Below are 22,480 nucleotides of genomic sequence, written 5' to 3'. Positions count from 1 at the left end.
AAAAAAAACAAGATTGTGCAGAAAGAGAAACATAAATTATCCGTCGGTATATTTGGGTGAGGAACTTTTTGAATTCCAATGAATTTAGGTGAAGTGAGGAAAAATGAATCCACAAAAATTAAAAAGAGAAATTAGAAATGCGTCACATGAATATTACAAAGCATGAGAGAGATTTACAAATAATTACTTGAAATGAGTCATTTACTTGTCTCTCTTACGTACATTTATTATGCTCATATAGGGCAATTTATAATCAATTTCACCTGAATTTTGGTCCTCTATTTCATTTTTATTTTGCTTAAATCCCTTTAAATTTGAAAATTCCTCAACCAAATGTACCCAAGTTTACCATTTAATTATGGAAGTTTTAACAAAACATTATTGCTATTATTCACTTTTAACGTTAATAATATTTTTACTCTAAAAAGTCACTCTTTGAACTATTCACTCACAATACATTTTTGTCATTTTGGTTAAAACTTAAAATTTTTAATTTTTTTTTTTATTAGTTATCCTTTTAATTGATCCAACTTGGGAGAGTGGGGATTCCAAATTTTGATATATATTTTTAATTTTTTTTTGGTAAACGGATTTCAAATTTGCTTTTGGGTCCAATATCGACCAATCGAGAATTGGTCCAATGCGCTTCTGCCCTTTTCCCCCAAAAGCTAAAACCCTTGATCTTTTGAAGCATGAAATTCAATTCTTTGCATTGGGCAGTTTCTTTGCCTTCATTTGTAACTACAAAGAATGAATAAAGAGTTCCTTTTCTGCAAAATTTTTCCTATCGCCATGGATAGCATTACTGAGGTGGAGATTTGCCGTCTGCTGAAAAGATGGTAAGAAAACTTATCCAAGCTCATATGGTTTATCTATATCCTTTCGAAATTCTAGGGTTTTAATTTCTCCAATTCGAATTGTTCATCGTCAACATTCAACATGATTCAACTCTACAATTTGAAGACCCTCCGATTGGTTAATTCTATATTTTCTTGTGCATTTGCATCCAAACCTAAAAGATTTGTTCTTGCTGATCCAAAACCCTCGAAGCTTTGTCTTCCAAATCAGTTGCTTTGCAGACCCATCACCTCAGAAATCTCAGAAACCCACCAGGATTTCAAAGTCAATTACCTCATAAACACATGTGGGTTGTCCCCAGAAGGTGCAATTTCAGTATCTAAAAGGGTGAAGCTGGAATCTCCAAAAAAGGCAGAATCTGTTTTGGCCCTTTTCAGAAACCATGGATTGTCTCAAACCCAGATATCAAAGGTCGTTAGGTCACGTCCGAAGATTCTTTCCGCCGATCCGGAGAAAACCCTTTTGCCAAAGCTTGAGTTTTTCATTTCTCTCGGGGTTTCGAGGGTGGACCTTGCAAAAACTCTGGCTTATAATCCATATCTTCTGGTAATCAGTTTGGCAAACAGGATTCTGCCCACTTACTGATTTCCTTAGGAGTATCCTTTCAGAGAAAAATGTTATTGCCCTTTTCAAGCGCTACTCGCGGATTTTCATGGAAAGTCAATTCAAGAATGTGATACCAAATATTGAGCTTTTGAGAGAATCAGGTATGAGCCCACGAGGTATCTCCTTAGTGCTAACATATTGCACTCCCGTTTTGATGGTGCGTCCTGAACAACTTGGTCAGCTTGTGGTTGAGGTTAAGGAAATGGGATTCAATCTGGAAAAAACGACTTCAGTGAATGCACTGCGTGCACTGTGTGGTAAGAATAAGTTGGTATGGAATAGAAGTCGCGAAGCTTTGAAAAGGTGGGGTTGGTCTGATGACGATATTCTCTCTGCGGTCAAGAAGAATCCGCAGTGTATGATTGTGTCTGAGCGGAAGCTAATGCAAGCAATGGATCTTTTAGTGAACAAGATGGGATGGTCCTCAGAAATGATTGCCAAATACCCGGTGGTCCTCAGTTTGAGTTTGGAGAGGAGACTTATCCCGAGGTGTTCGGTAGTTAAAGTTTTGTTGTTGAAAGGTTTGATGAATGACAACTTGAATTTGGGTTCGGTGCTGAAACCTACGGATAAGCAGTTCTTGGAGATGTTTGTGAACAGATATATTGGCAAAGTACCTCGATTGTTGAGTGTGTATCAAGGAAAGGTGGATATCCAGGATGCATGATCTTGGTACGCGGAATTTTCCTTCAAGTAAGGTTTAATTTGTATTCAACATCTTACTAAAATTTTGGCCTCGCTGTTTTGTTTTAGATTTATACATGCCTTCTTCGTAGTGTCATCAATCTCTTTCTGTTTTTTGTCCCTGATTTTGGTTAGCCTTGAAAGTTGATTGTGTAGAATGTGCACATGTCTTGCTTTTAATAGGGTTCAATGTTGTCTGTTTTCAGTGAGGAGTGGAGAAACTAATTTTTGTTCACTTCCCAAATTATATGATAGAACGGCTGTCACTCCTTGATCCCATGCTCTGTTACTAATAGGAACTCCTGACAAAGTGTACGGCTGCTTTGTAATCATTTTCTTCTGTTATTCTTAATGACGACGTGATATCTGCAATGCTTGTAGAACTGGGATCTTCAGAGTTCAGGTGGCAAAAAACCCAGTTCTGGTGGGGATGTAATGGATTGTGTTTTGGGAATTTTAATCTTTGGGGTGAATATATTTATAAGGCCTATGGAGATTTTCTGATCTCAAGAGATTGGAAGAGACTTCCTACTAACAACAATTCCCAGTTTACATTAAAAACTACCCCGATCCTTTTACCTAAAGCTATCAACACGGAGAGTGTTATAACAGCCGGAAAAGGGATTGCCGGGTATCTGCGCACGTCTGGAGTCTGGACTGTGTACCTTCTGTATTTGTACTTAATTTTAGCTCAACTAAGGCAGTTGGTTTCTGCAATATGTGTGGAACCAACTATCCAAACAAGTAGCATGCCAACAAGTAAGCAACAAAGGGTAAACGCATAAGGAGGGAAGCAGTGTAACAGTGTCCAGTAATTTTTTATGTAATACTGTTGATATTGTTATTACTAACTAGTTTTGCAGAGAAATATTGACTCGCATTTATACCTTTTCCTTAAACAATCGTGGTGGTGATGAGGGTTTGATCGGGGATGAAGGTGGTGACTCCATTTTCTATACAAGCGATTGTCGATGGTGAATTAATTTAAACTACAGGAAGAGCAAACTATTCTAGCTAACTTGGCTAAGCTAAGGTCTACATATATTGTTGGTTATTAGATTAATAAATCAAAGGAGAATTAAAAGATAAAAAGTAAACATGGGTGTGCGTAAGAAGAAACTAGATTGTACGAAGTCATTTTATTACATGTACAAATTAGATGTCTTAATTTTGTATTTTTGTACTTTATAGCTAAAATTTTCGATGCATTTTTCAAGGCAAAGGGCCGAATAATTCACGTCCATATTTTTTTTCATAAGAATATATTTACTTCAAGGGGGTGGGTACTTGAGAGAAGCAACACAAATGTGCCGATCATAATAAAATGGTATGGAAATCGTCTTCCACTAGAGGTAAATTTAAGACCTCTCACTTACAAGTAAAAATAAATATCACTAAACTGATGGTGCTAAATGACAATATACGCCCATATTTTTAATGTACTATACATCTACGAGCCTCGTTTGGTACGTCAGCCTAGTATTGATTGTTTCAGTCAGACATACGAATTTGTACATCTGATAGTAATGACTAATTAATCGGCATACTGACTATATTATCAAACATTTGATGCTATCTCAGATGAAGAGGTCGGACTATTTAAATTTTTAATTACTTGTTGAGCGGCATAAAATAGGTAGGAGCAGATTAGTTTCTTCGATTCTTATTTAATTAGACAGCACCAACACTTGATTTGTACTAAATAGTATATCTGGCGGTTTGCTAAGCGAAACCCTATAATACTAACTATCCACCTTAAGCATGAGAGATTTTTTAGTGCGCGGAGAACACTGCACATCAAGTCAAGATAATAATAAAATGGGTAAATCTCAGTTTACTACCCTCTAGTTTTGTAGTTTTTAACATTTGGTACATGAAATTTTTTTCGTCCCAGAGTCATACCTAAAGTGTTAATTTTGGGACAGTCTCATACATCCGTTAGTTTGGCTGTTAAGTCTCTCGTTAACTGATGACGTGGCGGTCCACGTGGAAATTAAAAATTTTAAAAAAAAAAAATCCCCACCCGTCTTCTACCTCCCCCCAACCCCCTCCCTCCCTCCATTCTCTTCTCTGCAACCCGTACCCTCAATTCTCTCCTCTACAACCCCCACCCATCCTCTCTCCATTCTTTCCTCTACAACTCGCACCACCCTCCCTTATCTCCTATGATCCATAGCCTGCCTCAGCTCTCTCAGCCATCACCGCAACCGTCGCAGTGACATCGACAACGAAACCACCAAAACCACCATCAGCAGGATAAACTGCCTCGTCGCAGCCAACAACAACAAGATGAAGGGGTTGTTCAAGTCCAAGCCCAGAACCCCCGCCAACATAGTTTGGCAGACCCGAGATCTCCTCGTCTATGCTCAACGCGCTCCCAATTCTCGAGAAAGCAAATGCAAGGAAAAAGTACATATATTTCCTTCCATTATTGATTCTGTTAATCAAAATCGATTCAATTCGATCCGATTGAAATTTTGATTAGATTCTTCCTTGCTTCTATATTCTATTATCTTAAAACATTGAGAAAATTGGGATCGGTGGTGTTTTCAATGAGCAAAGTTGATTGGGATTAGTTCAAGATCAAAGTTTATATTTTTGAAGTTTTTTGTTCATATGGATTTCATTGAAATTGGCGATTTTGAATTCTGAAATTGTTAAATTGGTTTGTGAATTCTTCAGTTTAATTAGTTTTTTCAAATGCAAATTGTGATTAGAGGAGACGAGGGAGGGTGGTGCGGGTTGCAGAAGAGAGAATGGAGGGAGATGAGTAGGGGTTGCAAAGGAGAGAATGGAGGGTACGAGTTGCAGAGGAGATAATGGAGGTAGAAGACAGGTTGTAACAGCCTTCCCCCAAAATTATAGTTTTTATAATTTTAAAATGTGAATTTACAAAAATGTTCTTCGAGGTAAATACGTTGACTTTGGTTGACCAGCTTGTCGTGTCACATAAGATCTGTTTTTTTGGCGTATCCTTATAGTACTCGTCACTACGAACATGTGAGCGTAAACAAAACATGATTTGGAGTTATAACAAAGAAGTTATGAGCGAGTAAAAATAGGGACAAAATAGTCATTTAAATATTTTCTAGAAGACTCTAGATTTTTGGAGCAAAATCTAGAAAGCCACGTGCATGGCCCAGATTAAAGGAAATGAGAAATGATCGGCTGTGATGGAAAGATAAGAGACAAAATGGGAAAGGTAAAGGCCAATCAGGAGATGAGAGAGAAGAGAGTGACGAATAGGGGAGAGAAGAAAGGAGGGAAAGGAGGGAAGAAAGAAGGAGGGGAAAACCGGACCCTCCATTGACCCGTGCGACCCGACCCGGTTTAGTCGGATTTCCACGAGCTTTCTGACGGTTTTTCGTTGATTTTCAGACAAATTTCTTCCCTCCACCCCTAGAAACCAATTCACGACCTCCCCTCTTCCATTTTCATACATTAATCGATAGAATTTAGTCTTGGTTTCATGGGTATACCACCGGCGGCATCATGGGAAGATCAGCGGAATTCCACTGTTTCTGCAAGCACGACCGTCGACCACCATCATTAATTGACTCCCCTTGAGATCTGGATCAAAGGCCAAACAAGTTTGGGGGTGGCGGAGTTGCGAATTCGACAAATCAGAGTTCACCCATTTTGGGGTTTCCGACGGTTCATGGTGGATTTGAGGTTTTTTCCGACCAAATTGACCTTAGTCACAGGTATGAAAGTTGCTCCACTCATCGAGATCATCATTCTTATAAAATTTGGGAATTTTTGAAGTTGTTCGATTTTCCAACAAGTTGGGGAATTCGGCTGCCATGCGTGTGGCGGCGCGTGGAGGAAAAATCAGAGGTCCCTCTTTAGGTTTTCCGACGTGCCGAATTCAAATACACCATATGTTTTCCCATATTCTATCGTTTAGGTATAGTTTTACTAAAATGTCTCTATTTGTGTTTAGGCGAGTTGGCGGGAAGCGATGTTATTCTCAATAGTTCGAGCAACTTTCGGGCAATGAAAAACTTGTGAGTGGACCCTTTCTTAACCTATACATTTTTATAAATATTTACCTAGCATGCATGGCCTATTTTATGATTTGAATATGATTTATATTATGCCTTCATAGATTTCAATATTTATGATTTAAGAAAAATTAAGAATTATTTAAATTACTTTTACGAAGGTTATTACTTATCGAACTACATTCCATTAAAGGTGATGAATTATGGATTTACATATATGAATTCTATGGCTTTCAATTATGATTTATATTATGGATTCATGAGATGACACTTTGAGTTTGGTGAGCTCTGGTTTTGATACAACACATCCGCAAACTACGGGTATAGATGTCTATGGCCATAAGATACAGATGATGGAGGAGTGAGATATGATATATTATATACCCCCAGCTTCACTGCTGAAAGCGGTGTCGACAGCTTCACTAGCTACCGCTAGTGTCTGTGTAGATGTTATGCTATTTGATTCAGCTTCACCTACTAGTGATGGACATGTTATTTAGCTTCACCTTTGGGTGATAGATAGGTTATACAGCTTCACCTTCGGGTGATGGACATGTACTGTCTTCGTACGACTATGATACCTCTAGTTGAGTACTTCACATATATGATTTACAGATGTTTATAAATGTTTTTCACGGCATGCTAGGGTTTTCATAAAACCTACTATATGGGATTATATATGTTTTCAAAACAGGGGGTTAGTATGTTCTGAAATAAACTAGTTTTCGTATTACTAGTATTAGTGTTATAAACTTTGGTCCACTCACCTTTTCTGTTTTCGCGTCCCCTCAGGAGTTAGATTCGAGGCACACGATCCTGGCGTCAGGACATTCCCACTTAGGCATCTTCGAGCCGCTTCTGTGAGAGTCTTATTCCTTGGTTCGTACCTTTCTATAGTAGTTCTTTTACATTATTCTTGTTTAGTTGTATGCTTTGAACACAATTTTGCTTTGGTTTAATCTATTCTAATTACCTATGTTAGTCATATGCGTGTTTAAAATGGCTCTGTCACCCTCGGGTGTCGGTCAGCACTTGCCTACCCTGATATTTGGGGATATCGGGGTTGGGGCGTGTCACAGGTGTTTTTTTTTTTTTTTTTTTTTTTTGATTTTGAATTTTTAATTCCTACGTGGACTCTTAATGACACGTGGTGCCTAGTCATTGTCCATATGGGCGCCTATGTTAGTCATATGCATGTTTAAATTGGCTTCGTCACCCTCGGATGTCGATCAGCACGTGCCTATCCTGATATTTGGGGATATCGAGGTTGGGGCTTGTCACAGGTGTTTTTTTTTTTTTTTTATTTGAATTTTTAATTTCTACTTGGATCCTTAATGACACGTGGCGCCTAATCATTGTCCACATGGGCGCCACATCATCAGTTAACGGGAGACTTAACAGCCAGACTGACGAATGTATGAGACTGTTCCAAAATTAACACTTTAGGTATGACTCTGAGACGAAAAAAACTTCATGTACCAAATGTTGAAAACCACGAAATTTGAGGGTAGACAAACTCAGATTTACCCTAATAAAATTGGTTGGAATCTTAAAAAAAAAAAAAAAAAAAAAATCAACCAATTATATTATGACAATGAATCCATCAACATTGTTTTGAATTTTCATCTTTTGAGAAATCCTTGTAAAACCTTTGCTACATTAATCAGTTTCTTTGATTTCTTATCACATTCTTTCAGATGGGCTGAAAAGACGACGACAAGAAGTGGGTGCGAAGTTGAGTTGTTGGCATGCTACAGAGTACAGATGAATGATTTCAGCAGAAAACTCAAGTATTCGTACAAAGTATTCGAATTGGATCCATCTTCAACCTATGTTGTTTGACGAAACCAATACTTGCGAAGCTTTCGTACTTTGATGCTCGAAGTTTTTCGTTTGAAGTGGAAATGACAATGCTTACTAGCAGGAAGCCTTTCTGGTCATTATTTTCTTTCCATTTCTTTCATGTTGTATAAAATTTGCGCTCTCTTTGGTGTCGACCGTGGTGTCTCTGGGGGTGGAAGCACAACGGCTCTAACCTCATGGTGATGCAAGGTACATTGGCAATAAGGTGGAGAGGCCAAGGATACAATAAATTGCAATACAAGGCATTATATTCCCCTCGCTTGTGGCTATACTTAGCCAAGCACGTGGAAGAGAATGGGATCAAATATTTATCTTGACATAAAGCTTAATATACTCTTCATACGGAGAAATTCTTGTGTATGATCGTTCGTGTCACGTTACTTGACCACTTGCATTAGGCATTTACCCATTTTGATGGGACCAAATGCAAAGATCTCTCTTACGTGAGTCTTGAAAGAACGTATGACATGACAACATGTACTCATGCCGTAAAACTCCTCCTCAATATTGGACAAGGGTAAGATGTTATTCAATACATCTTAATATATCTTTTAGTTATTCAATTTGAATACTACAAAAAACGAGATTGTGCAGAAAGAGAAACTTAGTCATTTACTTATCTCTCTTACACATCCTTGTTATGCTCATGTAGTACGTTTGTAATTCATTTCACCTAAATTTTTGTCATCTATTTCATTTTTATTTTGCTTAAATCTCTTTAAATTTAAAATTTTATAAAGCCTTCCAAGGTAAAGTTTTTATCGAGGCTCAGTTATTTGCATCTTATCCTCCATTTTTATACATACGCATTCAATTATATCAATAAATATCGTACTTTTTTCTAAAATAAAGTAAAATAAAAACTCCTAAGCCAAATGTACCCAAGTTTACCATTTAAAATTAAAGGAAAACTAATGAAAAAAAACTTAAAAACTTTGAGTTTTAACGATAGTGACAAAATAAAGGGTAAAGTGAATAATACCAGGATTAATTTTTTAGTGTAAAAATATAGTTTTTCGTTAAAGTGAACAATACGGGAGTTTTTTTGTTAAAAGTTCCATTTAATTAATCCAACGGCTCAAACTTGATAGGGTGGGGATTTCAATTTTTTTTTTTTTTCTTTTGGGAAATGAATTTCAAATTGGTTTTTGGGTCGGATATCGGCAAATCAAAATTTGGTCCAATGCGGTTCTCCCCTTTTCCCCTAAAAATTAAAACCCTCGACCTTTTGAAGCATGAAATTTAAATCTCTGCTTTGGGCTGTAATTTCTTTGCCTTGATTTGTAACTACGAAGAATGATTCAAGAGTTCCTTTTCTGCAGAAATTTTCCTATCGCCATGGATAGCAGTACTGAGGTGGAGATTTGCCGTCTGCTGAAGTAAGAAAACTTATCCAAGCTCATGTCGTTTATCTATGTCCTTCGAAATTCTAGGTTTTAATTTCTCCAACTGAAATTGTTCATCGTCAACCTTCAACATGATGCAACTCTACAATTTGAAGACCCTCCGATTGGTTGGTTCAGTATTTTCTTGTGCATTTGCATCCAAACCTAAAAGATTTGTTCTTGCTGATCCAAAACCCTCGAAACTTTGTCTTCCAAATCAGTTGCTTTGCAGACCCTTCACCTCAGAAATCTCAGAAACCCACCAGGATTTCAAAGTCAATTACCTCATAAACACATGTGGGTTGTCCCCAGAAGGTGCAATTTCAGTATCCAAAAGGGTGAAGCTGGAATCTCCAAAAAAGGCAGAATCTGTTTTGGCCCTTTTCAGAAACCATGGACTATCTCAAACGCAGATATCAAGGGTCGTTAGGTCACGTCCGCAGGTTCTTTCCGCCGATCCGGAGAAAATCCTTTTGCCAAAGCTTGAGTTTTTCATTTCTCTCGGGGTTTCGAGGGTGGACCTTGCAAAAATTCTGGCTTATAATCCACATCTTCTGGCTATCAGTTTGGCAAACAGGATTATACCCACTTATGATGTCCTTAGGAGTATCCTTTCAGAGAAAAATGTCGTTGCTCTTTTCAAGCGCTACTCGCAGATTTTCCTGGAAACTCGATTCAAGAATGTGATACCAAATATTGAGCTTTTGAGAGAATCAGGTATGACGCCACGAGGTATCTCCTTAGTGCTCACATATTGCACTCCCGTTTTGATGGTGCTTCCTGAACAACTTGGTCAACTTGTGGCTGAGATTAAGGAAATGGGATTCAATCTGGAAAAAACGACTTCAGTGAATGCACTGTGTGCACTATGTGGTAAGAATAGGTTGGTATGGAATAGATGTCGTGAAGCTTTTAAAAGGTGGGGTTGGTCTGATGTCGATGTTCTCTCTGCGTTCAAGAAGAATCCGCAGTGTATGATGGTGTCTGAGCGGAAGCTAATGCAAGCAATGGATCTTTTAGTGAACAAGATGGGATGGTCCTCAGAAATGATTGCCAAATGCCCGGTGGTCCTCGGTTTGAGTTTGGAGAGGAGACTTATCCCAAGGTGTTCGGTAGTTAAAGTTTTGTTGTTGAAAGGTTTGATGAACGACAACTTGAATTTGGGTTCGGTGCTGAAACCTACAGATAAGCAGTTCTTGGAGATGTTTGTGAAGAGATATCTTGGCGAAGTACCTCGATTGTTGAGTGTGTACCAAGGAAAGGTGGACATCCAGGATGCATGATCTTGGTACGTTGAATTTGTCCTTCAAGTAAGGTTTAATTTGTATTCAACGTCTTACTAAAATTTTGTAGGAAGTAAATTCATGGCCTCACTGTTTTGAGTTAGATCAATAAATGCTTTCTTTGTAGTGTTGTCAATCTCTTTCTGTTTGTTGTCCCTGAATTTGGTTAGCCTCGAAAGTTGATTGTGTCAATGTGCAGATGTCTTGCTTTTATTAGGGTGCAATGTTGTCTGTTTTGGGTGAGGAGTGGAGAAACTAATTTTTGTCCATTTTCCAAATTATATGATAGAATGGCTGTCACTCCTTTATCCCCTGCTCCGTTACTAATAGGAACTCCTGACAATGTGTATGGCTGCTTTGTAATCATTTTCTCGTGTTATTCTTAATGGCGACGCGGTATCTGCAATGCTTTTAGAACTGGGATCTTCAGAGTTCAGGTGGCAAAAAACCCAGTTCTGGCGGGGATGTAATCATGTAATGGATGGTGTTTTTTGGAACTTTAATCTTTGGGTGAACCTATTTACAAGGCCCATGGAGATTTTCTGATCTCAAGGGATTTGGAAAAAGACTGACTGCCTACTAACAACAATTCCCAGTTTACACTAAAAACTACCCCCTTCTTTTTACCTGAAGCTATCAACACGGAAGGCGTTATAACGGCTGGAAAAGGGACTGCCGGGTATTTGCGCACGTCTGGAGTCTGGACCGTGTGCCTTCTGTATTTGTACTAATTTTAGCTCAACTAAGCTTGTTGGTTTCTGCAGTGTCTGTTTGAACCAATTATCCAAGCAATTAGTATGCCAACAAGCAAGCAACCAAGGTAAACGCTTAAGGAGGGATGCAGTGTAATAGTGTTTAGTAATTTTTATGTAATACTGTTGAAAATGTTTTTACTAATTAGTTTTGCAGAGAAATATTGACTTGCATTTGTACCTTTTTCCCTAACAATCATGGTGGTGAATGGTGATGAGGGTTTGATCTCGTGTGGGGGGGGGGGGGGGGGGGGGGGGTGGGGGGTGGGGGGTTGTGGGGTGGGGGGTGTTGGGGGTGGGGGTGAAGGTGCTGACTCCATTTCTCTATACAAGCGATTGTCGACAGTAAATTAATTTAAACGACGGGAATGAGTATTTGAACTTGAATGCAAAGGAGGGAGCAGACTACTTCAGCCAACTTGACTAAGCTAAAGCTTACATATATTATTGGTTATTAGATTGAATAAATCAAAAGAGAATCAAAAGACAAAAAGTAAACATGGGTGTGCATAAGTGACAATATACACCCATATTTTTAACGTACTATGAGTCTCGTTTGATATGTCAGGCAATACTAACTATTTCAATCGGACATACTAATTCGTACATATGATAGTAATGACTAATTAATCGGCATACTAACTATATCATCAAACTTTTGATGATATCTCAGATTAAGAGGTCGAACTATAATTAAATTTTTAATTGCGTGTCGCGCGATATAGGATCAAATTAGTTTATCCGATTCTTATTTAATCAAACGACACCAAACATAGAATTCATACTAAATAGTATATCCGTATCTAATACGGTTTGTCAAACGAGACCCTATAATAGTATCTATCTATCCATCTTAAGCATGAGAGATTTTATAATGTGCGGAGAACAGTGAGACGTTGTTAGGAATAGATAGACAGCCGTAATGAAAGCGCTAGAAAAACCCTACACCTAGAACCCGCGAGGGTTTTGGTCCCTTTGGTTCTGCCGTCAGAAGCCAGAAATTGTTCATCTTCAACATCTAACATGGTACTGTTCTCCAATTTCAAGCACCTCAGGTTGGCTTCGTCACTATTTTCTTACACATTTGCATCCAAACCCAAAAGATTTGTCTCTGTCGATCCCAACCCCTCAAACTTTTCTCTTCCAAATCTGCTTTACAGACCGTTCACATCAAAAATCTCAGAAACCCAACACCATTTCACAGTCAATTACCTCATAAACTCATGTGGGTTGTCCCCAGAAGGTGCAGTTTCAGCATCCAAGATCTTCAAGTTGCGATCTCCAGAAAATGCAGACTCTGTTTTGGCCCTTCTGAGAAACCATGGACTCTCTGAGACCCAAATCTCGAAGGTTTTCAGGTCAGCCCCAAAAATTCTTCAACTAGATCCTCAGAAAATCCTTCTGCCCAAGATTGAGTTTTTCAGCTCTCTGGGAATTTCAAGGGAGGATCTTGCAAAAGCTCTGGCTCGTAAACCAAACCTCTTGGTAATGAGCTTGCGAAACCGGATTAGGCCCACTTATGATTTTCTCAGGAGTATGCTGCTTTCTGAGAAAAATGTTGTTACAGTAATCAAGCGCTCCTCGTGGATTTTTGTCGAAGGCCACCGCAAGCAATTGGTGCGGAATGTCGGGCTTTTGAGGGAACTAGGTATGCCCCAAACATGTATTGCTTTCTTGCTAACTCACTGCACTTCTGTTTTGATGCTAAATCCTGAAAAACTTGGTAAACTTGTGGGGGAAGTTAAGGAAATGGGAATCAATGTGAAAATACAACCTTCGCAAATGCACTAGATACATTGTGTGGTAACAATAAGTTGGTGTGGAATAGAAGTTGCGAAGCTTATAAGAAATGGGGTTGGTCTGAGGACGATGTTCTCTCTGCTTTTAAGCGGTGTCCCATCTTGTATGATTATGTCGGAGCAGAAGCTAATGCAAACGATGGATTTTTTAGTGAACAAGATGGGATGGTCGTCAGGAATGATTGCCAAGTACCCTGTGATCATGAACTTGAGTTTGGAGAGGAGACTTATCCCGAGGTGTTCGGTTGTTAAAGTTTTGTTGTTGAAAGGTTTGATAAATGAGAACTTCAATTTGGGTTCAGTGGTGATACCTGCGGAGAAGCAGTTCTTGGAGACGTTTGTGAACAGATATCTTGGCAAAGTACCTCAATTGTTGAACGTGTATCAAGGGAAGGTCGATATCCAGGATGCTTGATCGTGATATGTCGAATTTTTCCTTAAAGTAAGGTTTAGTTTGTATCCAACATCTTACTAAAATTATGCTAGAAGTAGATTCATTTTGGCCTAGCTTTTGGGTAGATTTATACGTGCTTTCTTCACTTTGGTTAGCCTTGGAAACTTGAAAGTTGATTTTGTGGAATGCACAGATTTCGGGCTTCCATTAGAGTTTGATATAATCTATTCACAAATCCCCTGCAGAATTTCTAATCTCGAGAGCAAGAGAGGTCATGGGTCAATTTTACTTAAATTGTTGTTCAATGTCTCAAGCCACGAGAAAAAAATTAGTCCCTGAAAACAATTTTGCTGATGTTATTGCAGGCACTTAATTATTGGTGATTTTTTCTGGAATATGTGGAGGAGAATAGACATTCAACGCCACATTTATTAGCGTGATTCTTCAATTCACCAAACAGACACTCACTTTCAGGACTGCCATAGTCCCTGCCTACATTTCACACCAAATGGACAGTACGGTGTCGAAGTTGTTATGGAAGATCAAGGTCCCTCCGAAGGTTACCAATTATACGTGGAAGGCCCTCTCATGTGCTCTTCCATACAAACCCAACTCCGATCATGTCACTTATTGGATGCTTGGTTTTTTAAGCTGATGAAGGACTTCAACCCTACAACATCTACGAAGATGCACTTTCAAGTCAACTTGGGGTGATTTTCTGGGAGATATGGAAAAGAGGAACCATGCGGTATTCAATGATTGTCGCACTAATACAGTGGGAGTGCTGGAGAAATGCCATAGCTCCCTATGTGAAATCTTTAGCATAAATTCATGGAGCTTTTTGTGCATGCGGAGACTGACCTGTTTTGGTTCGTTGGTCGGCCCCCCACGAGTCTTTTCACTAATATTAGTGCCGACAGTGCTTGGAATAAATCTTCTCTTGCGTCTGGGATTGTCATCATTATGCATAATTGTATGTGATCTCTTCTTGGTGGAGAAGTGGTAGCTCCTTCTCACTCCTCTGCCGAAGTAAAGGCGGAAGCTTTTCAGGGAGGGTCTAAAGTTGGCTGTGGATTCAAACTTAAGCCATGTCAATGGAGAAAGTGATTCCAAGACGATTATTGATTGCCTCAACGATGTGTAGCTTATGGAGGGTCATCATTGCAGAAATCAGGCAACTGTCCCTACATTCTTGAGTGTTCGCTGGAACAGGAACGCCCTTAAAGCTGCTGCAGTGGCGTATATGAGGGGTATCAACATCGTTGGCTTCGCAGCCCCCCTCGCTCTCTTGTGCTGGCTGGTAGTTTCTTTTAGGTAACCCCTGTTTCCATTTGTTAAATTCATCACCGGCAGTCCGATGTTCAGAATCTGAATACAATCCGAATTTGATAATCTGGTTAACGATAACTTAATATGTAATTTTATATTATTATATAAATTTGCTACTTGTGTGTAATAGTAATTTAAACTTAGTATTCATTCAAAACACACATGCATGTATACAGTAGAGTAATAAAATTTTGTTAGGTCTTGAATGAAATTCAATAACGAACTGGTCTAATTCGAATTCTTCGTTGCTTATTCGATATGATTCAACAAGTGAGATTCGATACTCCAAATACATTCGATATGATTCTACTCCGCCCCCTGCTCTTTGTGGTTGTATCAGTATCTTGCAGTTAGGGTTATGAATTGACTCTCACACCGGCCTAAGTTGAACTTGGCGTATAATCTTACGCAGATAGGCCGCCGTACATCACCAGTTATCGAGCCATCCATGGCCGGAATTCTTTTTCTTGTTCTTCGAGCATACCTCCGCACACACAATTACGGTCAAGGCTTTAGGACTCAGGCACCCGGTTTCACTGAGAGTTGCCATCAAGTTCCCACATCAGTGTACACAAAGGAATAACATGCTTTTTTTTTTTTGCAACCCACATTGGTGGGTGTGATCCATTATCTTCCTTTAATTCCTTGTTTTGTTCTTCATGTCGATAGGGGCTGGGGAACTTCAGTGCAGCGAGTTGTATGCAACAATGTCTCTTTCTCTTCGCGTGTCAACCAATCAATCATATGAGGAGATATAGAAATAATGTTGCATACGCTGCGGGCAAGTTTTTCTGCCACATTGGACATATGCACCGCATTGCATTCTGCTCACAGAAAGATTCACACTCATCGATCGCCACATCATGCAACATTCTAGCATCTATCTTGTCCCAACACTTTCATGGAATCAAAATGGCGTCTTGTTTACATTCTACTCTTTTTTTCTGGAGGTAATTACATGGAAGCTATCAACACTAACAAAGTTCTAACAGCCGGAAAAGGGACTGCCGGGTATTTGCTCACATCTCTACGGCGTGTGCCTTCTGTATTTATACTTAATTGTAGCAAAACTAAGGATGCAGCTGGGGGGGGGCTTTTCAAGCATCAAGGAGCAGCACACACGGGTTCTGCAATGTCTGTAAAACCAAATATTCAAATAATTACTATGCCAATAGTTAAGCACGAAAGGTAAACGCATAAGCTTCGTCGGAGAGTATTAAATTAATAGCGTTGATTGTAGTATAATCAGATCTTGCACAACAACAAATCGGACTTGCATATGAAGCTTCACTCTAATTTTAGCAAGACATAGCCAAAAAGTTTCGAGGTAGAAAGATAATGGTGTAAACCTGCCATAACTGTTGGCTTGGAATTGGGAGTTTCATCATCTAAGATCTTGGCATTCTAAAGTTCTATCTCTCAGTTCTAAATCGATTCGACATTCATGATACATGCAGGTTAGGTACGAAAGCAGGAACACGCAAGAAATAATCCGTAAACTCACGAAGAAAGTTTTAATCTTCCGGGACAGATTGGCCATACCTCTAAATAATCTTCAGCTGGTTGAGGTTGGACAGGCATTGTTTGATGGAGGAACAGTTGGAGTAGAAGCGGAGTCTGCATTTCTTTGGTTTGTATCACTTTCCAAATTCGGTTGTGAAATACACGGTAATGTGTTGTTCTCATCAACCCCATGATCATACAGCAATCCCCTGAATACATGGCCGCTTATTTTCACCGTCGCCTGATACGCTAACTCAGCTTCGCCGTTACTGATCGCGGTGACTCTGTGGCACCGGAAAACTGCAGGGGCACGAACCTTATCCGGCAACGAGCGTTTGACATTTGCATCTGCAAATCAACACAAAACCAATTTTGCCTTTGCCTCTCAGTTCAACAGAACAAAAGTTCAAACAATTTTAATCAATAATTTAAGAAAAAGAAAAGGAAAAAGCGGAGCTTGGCGAGTAGAACCTGTACTTGCATTCTGTGATGGCACAGAAACTCTTGGTCTTTTGGCAACAGAAGAAGATCCAGAAGAACCTGCAGGCAAACCATGTTTATGATTTAATTTCTAAATTTTTTAAAATAATTTTTTAGATTAAAAGAAGATTTATAATTTATTGTAATTTTTCCTAATCACTGAATACAAAATGTGATTTTTCAGAACCTTCTCCGCCGCCAACGCCAGGAACAGCAACTGTGACCATATTCTGACGCTCACGCCGCCTGGACGCCGGTACCCACGTGCTCTTCACGTGAGTAGAGCAGTGATAGCCGCGTCCTCTGCAGCAAGTCCTGCACCTCCTGTACTCACACCCCTTCTTTGCCCTGTTTCCGCAGTCCTTGCAAGCCTTCATATTGGAGCTCTTGCCACCACCGGCGCCGTCTCTGTCATTATTGCCATGACAGTCCACAACCTGTTCATGCTGCTGAGCGCCACCATGGTTTTGGTTTCCAAAGTTGAGCATGTCCTGCTTCGAAGAGTTGGGGTCTTGGTATTTCCTGAGTCCCCAGTAGTGGGAAGTGTCAGAGTTGCCCTCGGCTGTTGGTGCGTGTGGGGTGGCGGTGAGAAGAGGGAAGATTCCAAGGCCGACGCCGAGAGCGGCGGAGGAAGGCAGAGGGAGGGCTGTGTGGTGGTCGGAGGAAATGGGTTGATGTTGTTGGTGGTGCAAGGAAGTTGGAGTTGGGGCAATGAGGAGGATATCTCTGAGTCCCAACATGGTTTCATAGGATTTTGATTTGATTTCCAATGGGAGGGGGAGACGGAGAAATGGATGGAGCTTTCAAGACTCTGCTTCTGCAACAGGCTATGAACTCCCACTTCAAATAGTATGTCATTATGATTTTTATTGTTTTAAATAATAATGGATGTGTTAATTAATTTTTCTCAGGTTTACCAAAAAAAAAAAACACATCATTTTTTTATTGGGTTAAATCAGAAAGTGAGTATATAAAGTTCTTACTAGTAAATTTGGATCATGTCCGGACCTTAGTGTCTGAAGTTTAAGGACCAGAGAATCCGGGCCATTCATTTGTGTTAAGAGAGATCGAAGCCCTTGGTTTATGTGAAGTAAGTTAGCACAATGAGTTAATAAGGACTGTCGGATTCAATCTTAAGTTGTCTGGATTGCCTAATCTTTAGGCTTTGTACAGTGAGATCCGGAGAGGATCTTTGTCGCTCACTAATGAATAACTAAGTATTATTTATAGTATAATATTACTATGATTTTCTCCAAATAACTTAAGGATTTGAATTTGCAGAATTAGTGTGGTTAGATAATCTTAACTTAGGTCATTAAAAAAAACTGCTTATTTCCTAACCTGTAAAAGGTCATTCGTCATTAACGGCAAAACATAGTTTAACATATATATCAATAAATCATTTATATTCTCATAAAAAAAAATCGTATAATATATTTCAATCTGTGCTTTGTATGAGAAATAAAAATACTTTCCCATCTCAAAATCCTACTTTAATCTTGCATATAAATTAAATAGTTAGAAATAAAAGAATTATTGTGTGGTCTCCTAGAGTAGGAAGATACTAGGGGTGCGTTCATTGCAACTCGGGCTATTCTTAACTGAATTAGGTTTAAAAATTAAATTATATTAATTTAATAAAACGTTTGATACAATATCATACTAAAAACCTGAATAATTAACCAAATTAGCAAGCAAATAAAAGGGCAACCGGAAACAGTAGAAGGAAAGAGAAAGCTAATAAATGACATTAATTAATCCATATTTCTACTCTGCTTAGTTAGTTTTATGCAACCCAGATCCTTCTCATCTCTTAAAAAACAGAGTTAATCATCAAATAATCAGAATTGTTGAAATTTAATTTAACAATTACAATTATTATAACTTTTAAAAAAATTTCTATTTATAATCTTTTGATCAAATTTTAACAATTTAAATTATTTGATCTTTAGACTCTGCTTTTTAAGATCCGAAAAATATCTGGGTTTCAGTTTTAAGGTCAGCTGCAGCGCGTTTTGGTGGGGCTGTGCTGTTTCTGATGTAGTGCGCATTATGCGCAGCCCACACTCTGCAGTTACTACTGCCACCTATTTTCCTTTTCAACCTTTTTACATTTTACTTTTGAGTTTTGTTACAATAATATTCTATCTCCTAATAATACGAGTTATTTTCTTTAAATCCAAGTGTTGCATTTTACTTTTGAGTTTTGTTACAATAATATTCTATCTCCTAATACGAGTTATTTTCTTTAAATCCAAGTGTTGCCAAGATTTATTAGAAAATTAATCTTTTAAGTTCGGCATGAATTGCCATCTACGTTATCGCTATTATCTCAACTTAACAACTTATTATTATATTTTGGATTTTACATTAAAATGCTTTGCAATTTTTTTTGGTTGAACAAATGATATTTTCTTCATTAAGGAGTAGGATATTAGACTAAACCTCACAATAAACTAGCAATAATATGGTCTCAATTTGCATTTGACGATAATCGAATATAAGACATTTCACTTGTAAGTGAAGATGAATATCATTATACTGTAGTGTTAAGTGGTCAATGATATAAAATGAAACATCATATATAAGTTGAATTATTATTATGTCAAATTTTGGACATTGCTATTTCATTTTTATTTCCTACATACTCTATTAATTTTTGTCATATAATCTTCTTTAACTCATTTGTGTGTACAAATTAAAAATATGTGTGGATAAATATCATCCTATATTTTCAATGTATTACTTTATTTTCAAATCCTTTTGGAAAAAAAAATTGCTTACTTTTATGTGTAAAATAGCTATTTTTATTATTTTATAGGAGGAGGCTGAGTGGGTTAGGCAGTAGGGGTGTGGACCGACCTATCCTAGCCTACATAGGTGAAGTTAGATTTGTAGGGGTCTATGCACTAGGGTGGTAGGTAGCTTAGGCAGAGATTGACACTTTGGCTAGGTTGATAATGATGGGCTATAATAAAAGCAATTTTTCTTTTCATTTTTGGTAAAATTATTTGATGGCTTGGTGGTGCATTATAAGACTGTTTGTCTTAATATAAACCGGTAATTATTGTGCAATATTTGGCTATTTAAGAATAAGTAAGAATTCTTACCCAAAATTTTGTATTTGAATCATAGAACTTTGGCTCTTTAAGAATGGTGGTGCATTTATGAGTTCTTATTTTTACCATTTTATCTTCTAAGCTAGGCATTATGAACAATGTTTGGCTATTTAAGAATGAGTAAGAACTCTTACTCAAAATTTTGTATTCGAATCATAGAATTTTATACTTATAATTATAATCGTTGATATTAGGAATCACTTTATATGGATCACTTTGCATAGACAAAAATGAATTAAAACTAAGATCATTTAGTCAATTTATTGAAGAACATATATAGACGGTTTGTAATGCTTTTATTAATTCTGTTCATCTGTTTTTACACAGGTCGATAACTAAACGATCTTGATTTTAATTGATTTTGCAGAGACGATCTTTTTTAAGGAATTTATAATATAATATAAACGATTATGATCACAAACACGAAGTTCTATGAATCAACAACGAATAATTTTAAGTAGGAACTCTATACAGTCCTACTCATTATTTGAGTAGCCAAATATTATTCTTTATCTTCCATCATCCACTAAGTATTCTCCAAATTCTTATTTCACAAACCAAACATTTTCTTTCTTTTTTTTTTTTCCTTAAATGTTAGATAGGTAGGCCTTTTCAGAGTGTGACGCAAAATTAAGTTCGGTGTAAAGTGAATTGAAAATTTTGAGTTCTATAAGAGTAATTATAATTATTAAGTCCAACTGAACTCATGAGTTCAAATCCAGCTCAATCAATGAGAAATAGATTAGCCAATAATGGAGTAGATATAAGTTTTCTATATGAATTTGAACCACCTTGGGTCGAATAAATTGGCTATTCTAACAACGTTTTTATTTTCTTTCTCTAAAAAAAGTTGGTCATTTATTGTATTCAAAATACGGAATCATTATTGGCACTGTAAAATCTTATTCTTGCACTCTAAACTTTATATAATTAAAATAAAAATACACTGATGAGGAGTGCATAATGAAAATTTTAAGTGCTAATACCAGTTTTCTAAAAATAAACCATGAGTATAAATTTTGCAATAGAATAACCAATACATTAAACTCAATTACACGAGGTGAAGATATCGCATATTTCATGTTTGTGTAGTGCAGTGGCTCATCGGTTAGCGAAGTTTACTTTATCTTGTTGTTCTTATGTAGTTTGGATGGAGGATCCCCCAACTTAATTCATGATGTCCGCCTCCAAGATCTTGACTGTAATCTTGATTGTTTTCAATAGATTATTGTCTCAATTAGAAAAATATATTAAATTTATAGCTCGTTTAGAAAATGTTTTTAATGATGGAAACACTTTTAAAAAAGATATTTTTAAAATCAATATTTGATAAAAATGCAAGTTAATTATGGAAAAATACTTGAAGTATTTTTTAAACTCAAAAATATTTTACCTAAAAATATTTTTAGTTATTGAAAGGAACTTTTCAAACGAGCTCTCAATGTGCCTAGTTCTTATATGTAAAAATCAGACTCACACAAATCATTGTAGGAGGCCTTGAAATGGAACAATGATTATTTAGTTAAGCTTTAATAATAACTATCGGCCGCGTGATTTATTCAAATGGTTTTCTCACTTTTAGGTCATTATGCACAATCTCTATTATGCTTGATAGCATAAATAATCCCACACAAAAGCCTTTTTATTTTATTTTTTAAACAGGACCATCTGTTGACTTTGCCATGAAGCCGACTATTTCGAAGGCTGGAAAGACACAAAGACATTTCAGTCACGAAAAAAGCAATGTTATGACGTGGTAGATTTACACAAAACTGATGAGACATTAAAACACACAGCTTTTTTGTAAAAAATTGGATTGTTGAGTTTTTTTTAAGACCTTTTGCTTGTGGAAGAAGAAAAAAGCTATAATTTGGAACTGGATTAATTATTTAAGTTGATAAGACAAAATTCTATTTAAAAAAAAAAAACTAACAGGCTACAAAAATGTACAAAAAATATATATAATTTAAGAGAAATTAGATTTTCGTTGACATACCCCGACCGAGATCAGGGCATGATGGCCGTCACGTGGAAGTGATGTAGCCATGTGCACAGTGCGGAAGCTAAAAGAAGTAATATAAAAGTACGAATAATTTAAAAACTAGCAAACACAATGTGATAAGATAAGTGCTAGCGTAAGTGAGACACTGAATTCAGAGCATAAAGACTACAGCAGTCCAAAGAAAATGATACGACAATAGTACACCCGAAGGTGACCCTACACTGGTGAGTGTCTGTCAGAAATGCCGAGGCGCCCTCTTGGAAAACCACCGAACCCGCTAAGCTACTAGAACCTGGAGGAGCGCAAAACAAAAGCGTGAGTAGGCAAAAACAAAGCTCTTTGAAAACCATTTAGTAAAATACATTCTAACCCATCGCCGTAAAACCTGTATACTTCCCAGAAAATGAACATATATACGT

At 37.6% G+C, this 22,480-nt stretch overlaps 3 protein-coding genes and 1 pseudogene across 7 annotated transcripts; 3 read left to right on the top strand and 1 right to left on the bottom strand.

Annotated features, from left to right (window-relative positions):
• The first annotated feature begins 597 nt into the window (after positions 1–597).
• Positions 598–3,034, top strand: LOC108865296 (transcription termination factor MTERF15, mitochondrial). Its single transcript, XM_009374473.3, is given in 3 exon segments — positions 598–1,440; positions 1,442–2,157; positions 2,355–3,034. Coding segments are annotated over 2 exon segments (1,191 nt in total). The 5' UTR covers positions 598–939; the 3' UTR covers positions 2,132–2,157; positions 2,355–3,034.
• A 6,143-nt stretch (positions 3,035–9,177) lies between these two features.
• On the top strand, positions 9,178–11,127 carry LOC103961848 (transcription termination factor MTERF15, mitochondrial-like). Of its 5 annotated transcripts, none has more exons than XM_048570208.1 (2): positions 9,178–10,688; positions 11,099–11,127. In XM_048570208.1, the coding sequence occupies exon 1, from the start codon at positions 9,493–9,495 to the stop codon at positions 10,681–10,683; it is 1,191 nt and encodes a 396-aa protein (XP_048426165.1). In that variant the 5' UTR covers positions 9,178–9,492; the 3' UTR covers positions 10,684–10,688; positions 11,099–11,127. The 5 variants fall into 5 exon arrangements, with proteins under 5 accessions (XP_048426165.1, XP_009372758.2, XP_048426162.1 ...); XM_009374483.3 differs by having other exon boundaries at positions 10,973–11,100; XM_048570205.1 differs by having other exon boundaries at positions 10,883–11,100.
• Positions 11,128–11,803: 676 nt separating this feature from the next.
• Positions 11,804–15,073, top strand: LOC103961846 (annotated as a pseudogene).
• Positions 15,074–15,181: 108 nt separating this feature from the next.
• LOC103961845 (protein LATERAL ROOT PRIMORDIUM 1) lies at positions 15,182–17,759 on the bottom strand. The gene is made up of 4 exons (XM_009374471.3): positions 17,128–17,759; positions 16,932–17,000; positions 16,500–16,808; positions 15,182–16,093 (listed from the first exon to the last, which is right to left on the bottom strand). The coding sequence occupies exons 1-3, from the start codon at positions 17,678–17,680 to the stop codon at positions 16,513–16,515; spliced, it is 918 nt and encodes a 305-aa protein (XP_009372746.1). The 5' UTR covers positions 17,681–17,759; the 3' UTR covers positions 15,182–16,093; positions 16,500–16,512.
• Positions 17,760–22,480: the final 4,721 nt, after the last annotated feature.

This window comes from the organism of the source record quoted next, unplaced genomic scaffold, assembly GCF_019419815.1.
Source record: "Pyrus x bretschneideri cultivar Hongxiangsu unplaced genomic scaffold, Pyrus_bretschneideri_v1 Contig52, whole genome shotgun sequence".
NCBI lineage: Eukaryota > Viridiplantae > Streptophyta > Magnoliopsida > Rosales > Rosaceae > Pyrus > Pyrus x bretschneideri.
The sequence above is the reverse complement of the archived record's forward strand: the minus strand, read 5'-3'. Positions and strand labels throughout refer to the sequence as shown.

Excerpts from the sequence above, each read along its gene's own strand:
- LOC103961845 (XM_009374471.3), bottom strand. The coding sequence starts at position 17,680 with ATGTTGGGACTCAGAGATATCCTCCTCATTGCCCCAACTCCAACTTCC. Across the intron at positions 17,001-17,127 it reads TGGCGTTGGCGGCGGAGAAG|GTTCTTCTGGATCTTCTTCT; the intron begins GTTCTGAAAAAT and ends GTTTGCCTGCAG. Across the intron at positions 16,809-16,931 it reads ATCACAGAATGCAAGTACAG|ATGCAAATGTCAAACGCTCG; the intron begins GTTCTACTCGCC and ends GTTGATTTGCAG.
- LOC103961848 (XM_048570208.1), top strand. The coding sequence starts at position 9,493 with ATGATGCAACTCTACAATTTGAAGACCCTCCGATTGGTTGGTTCAGTA.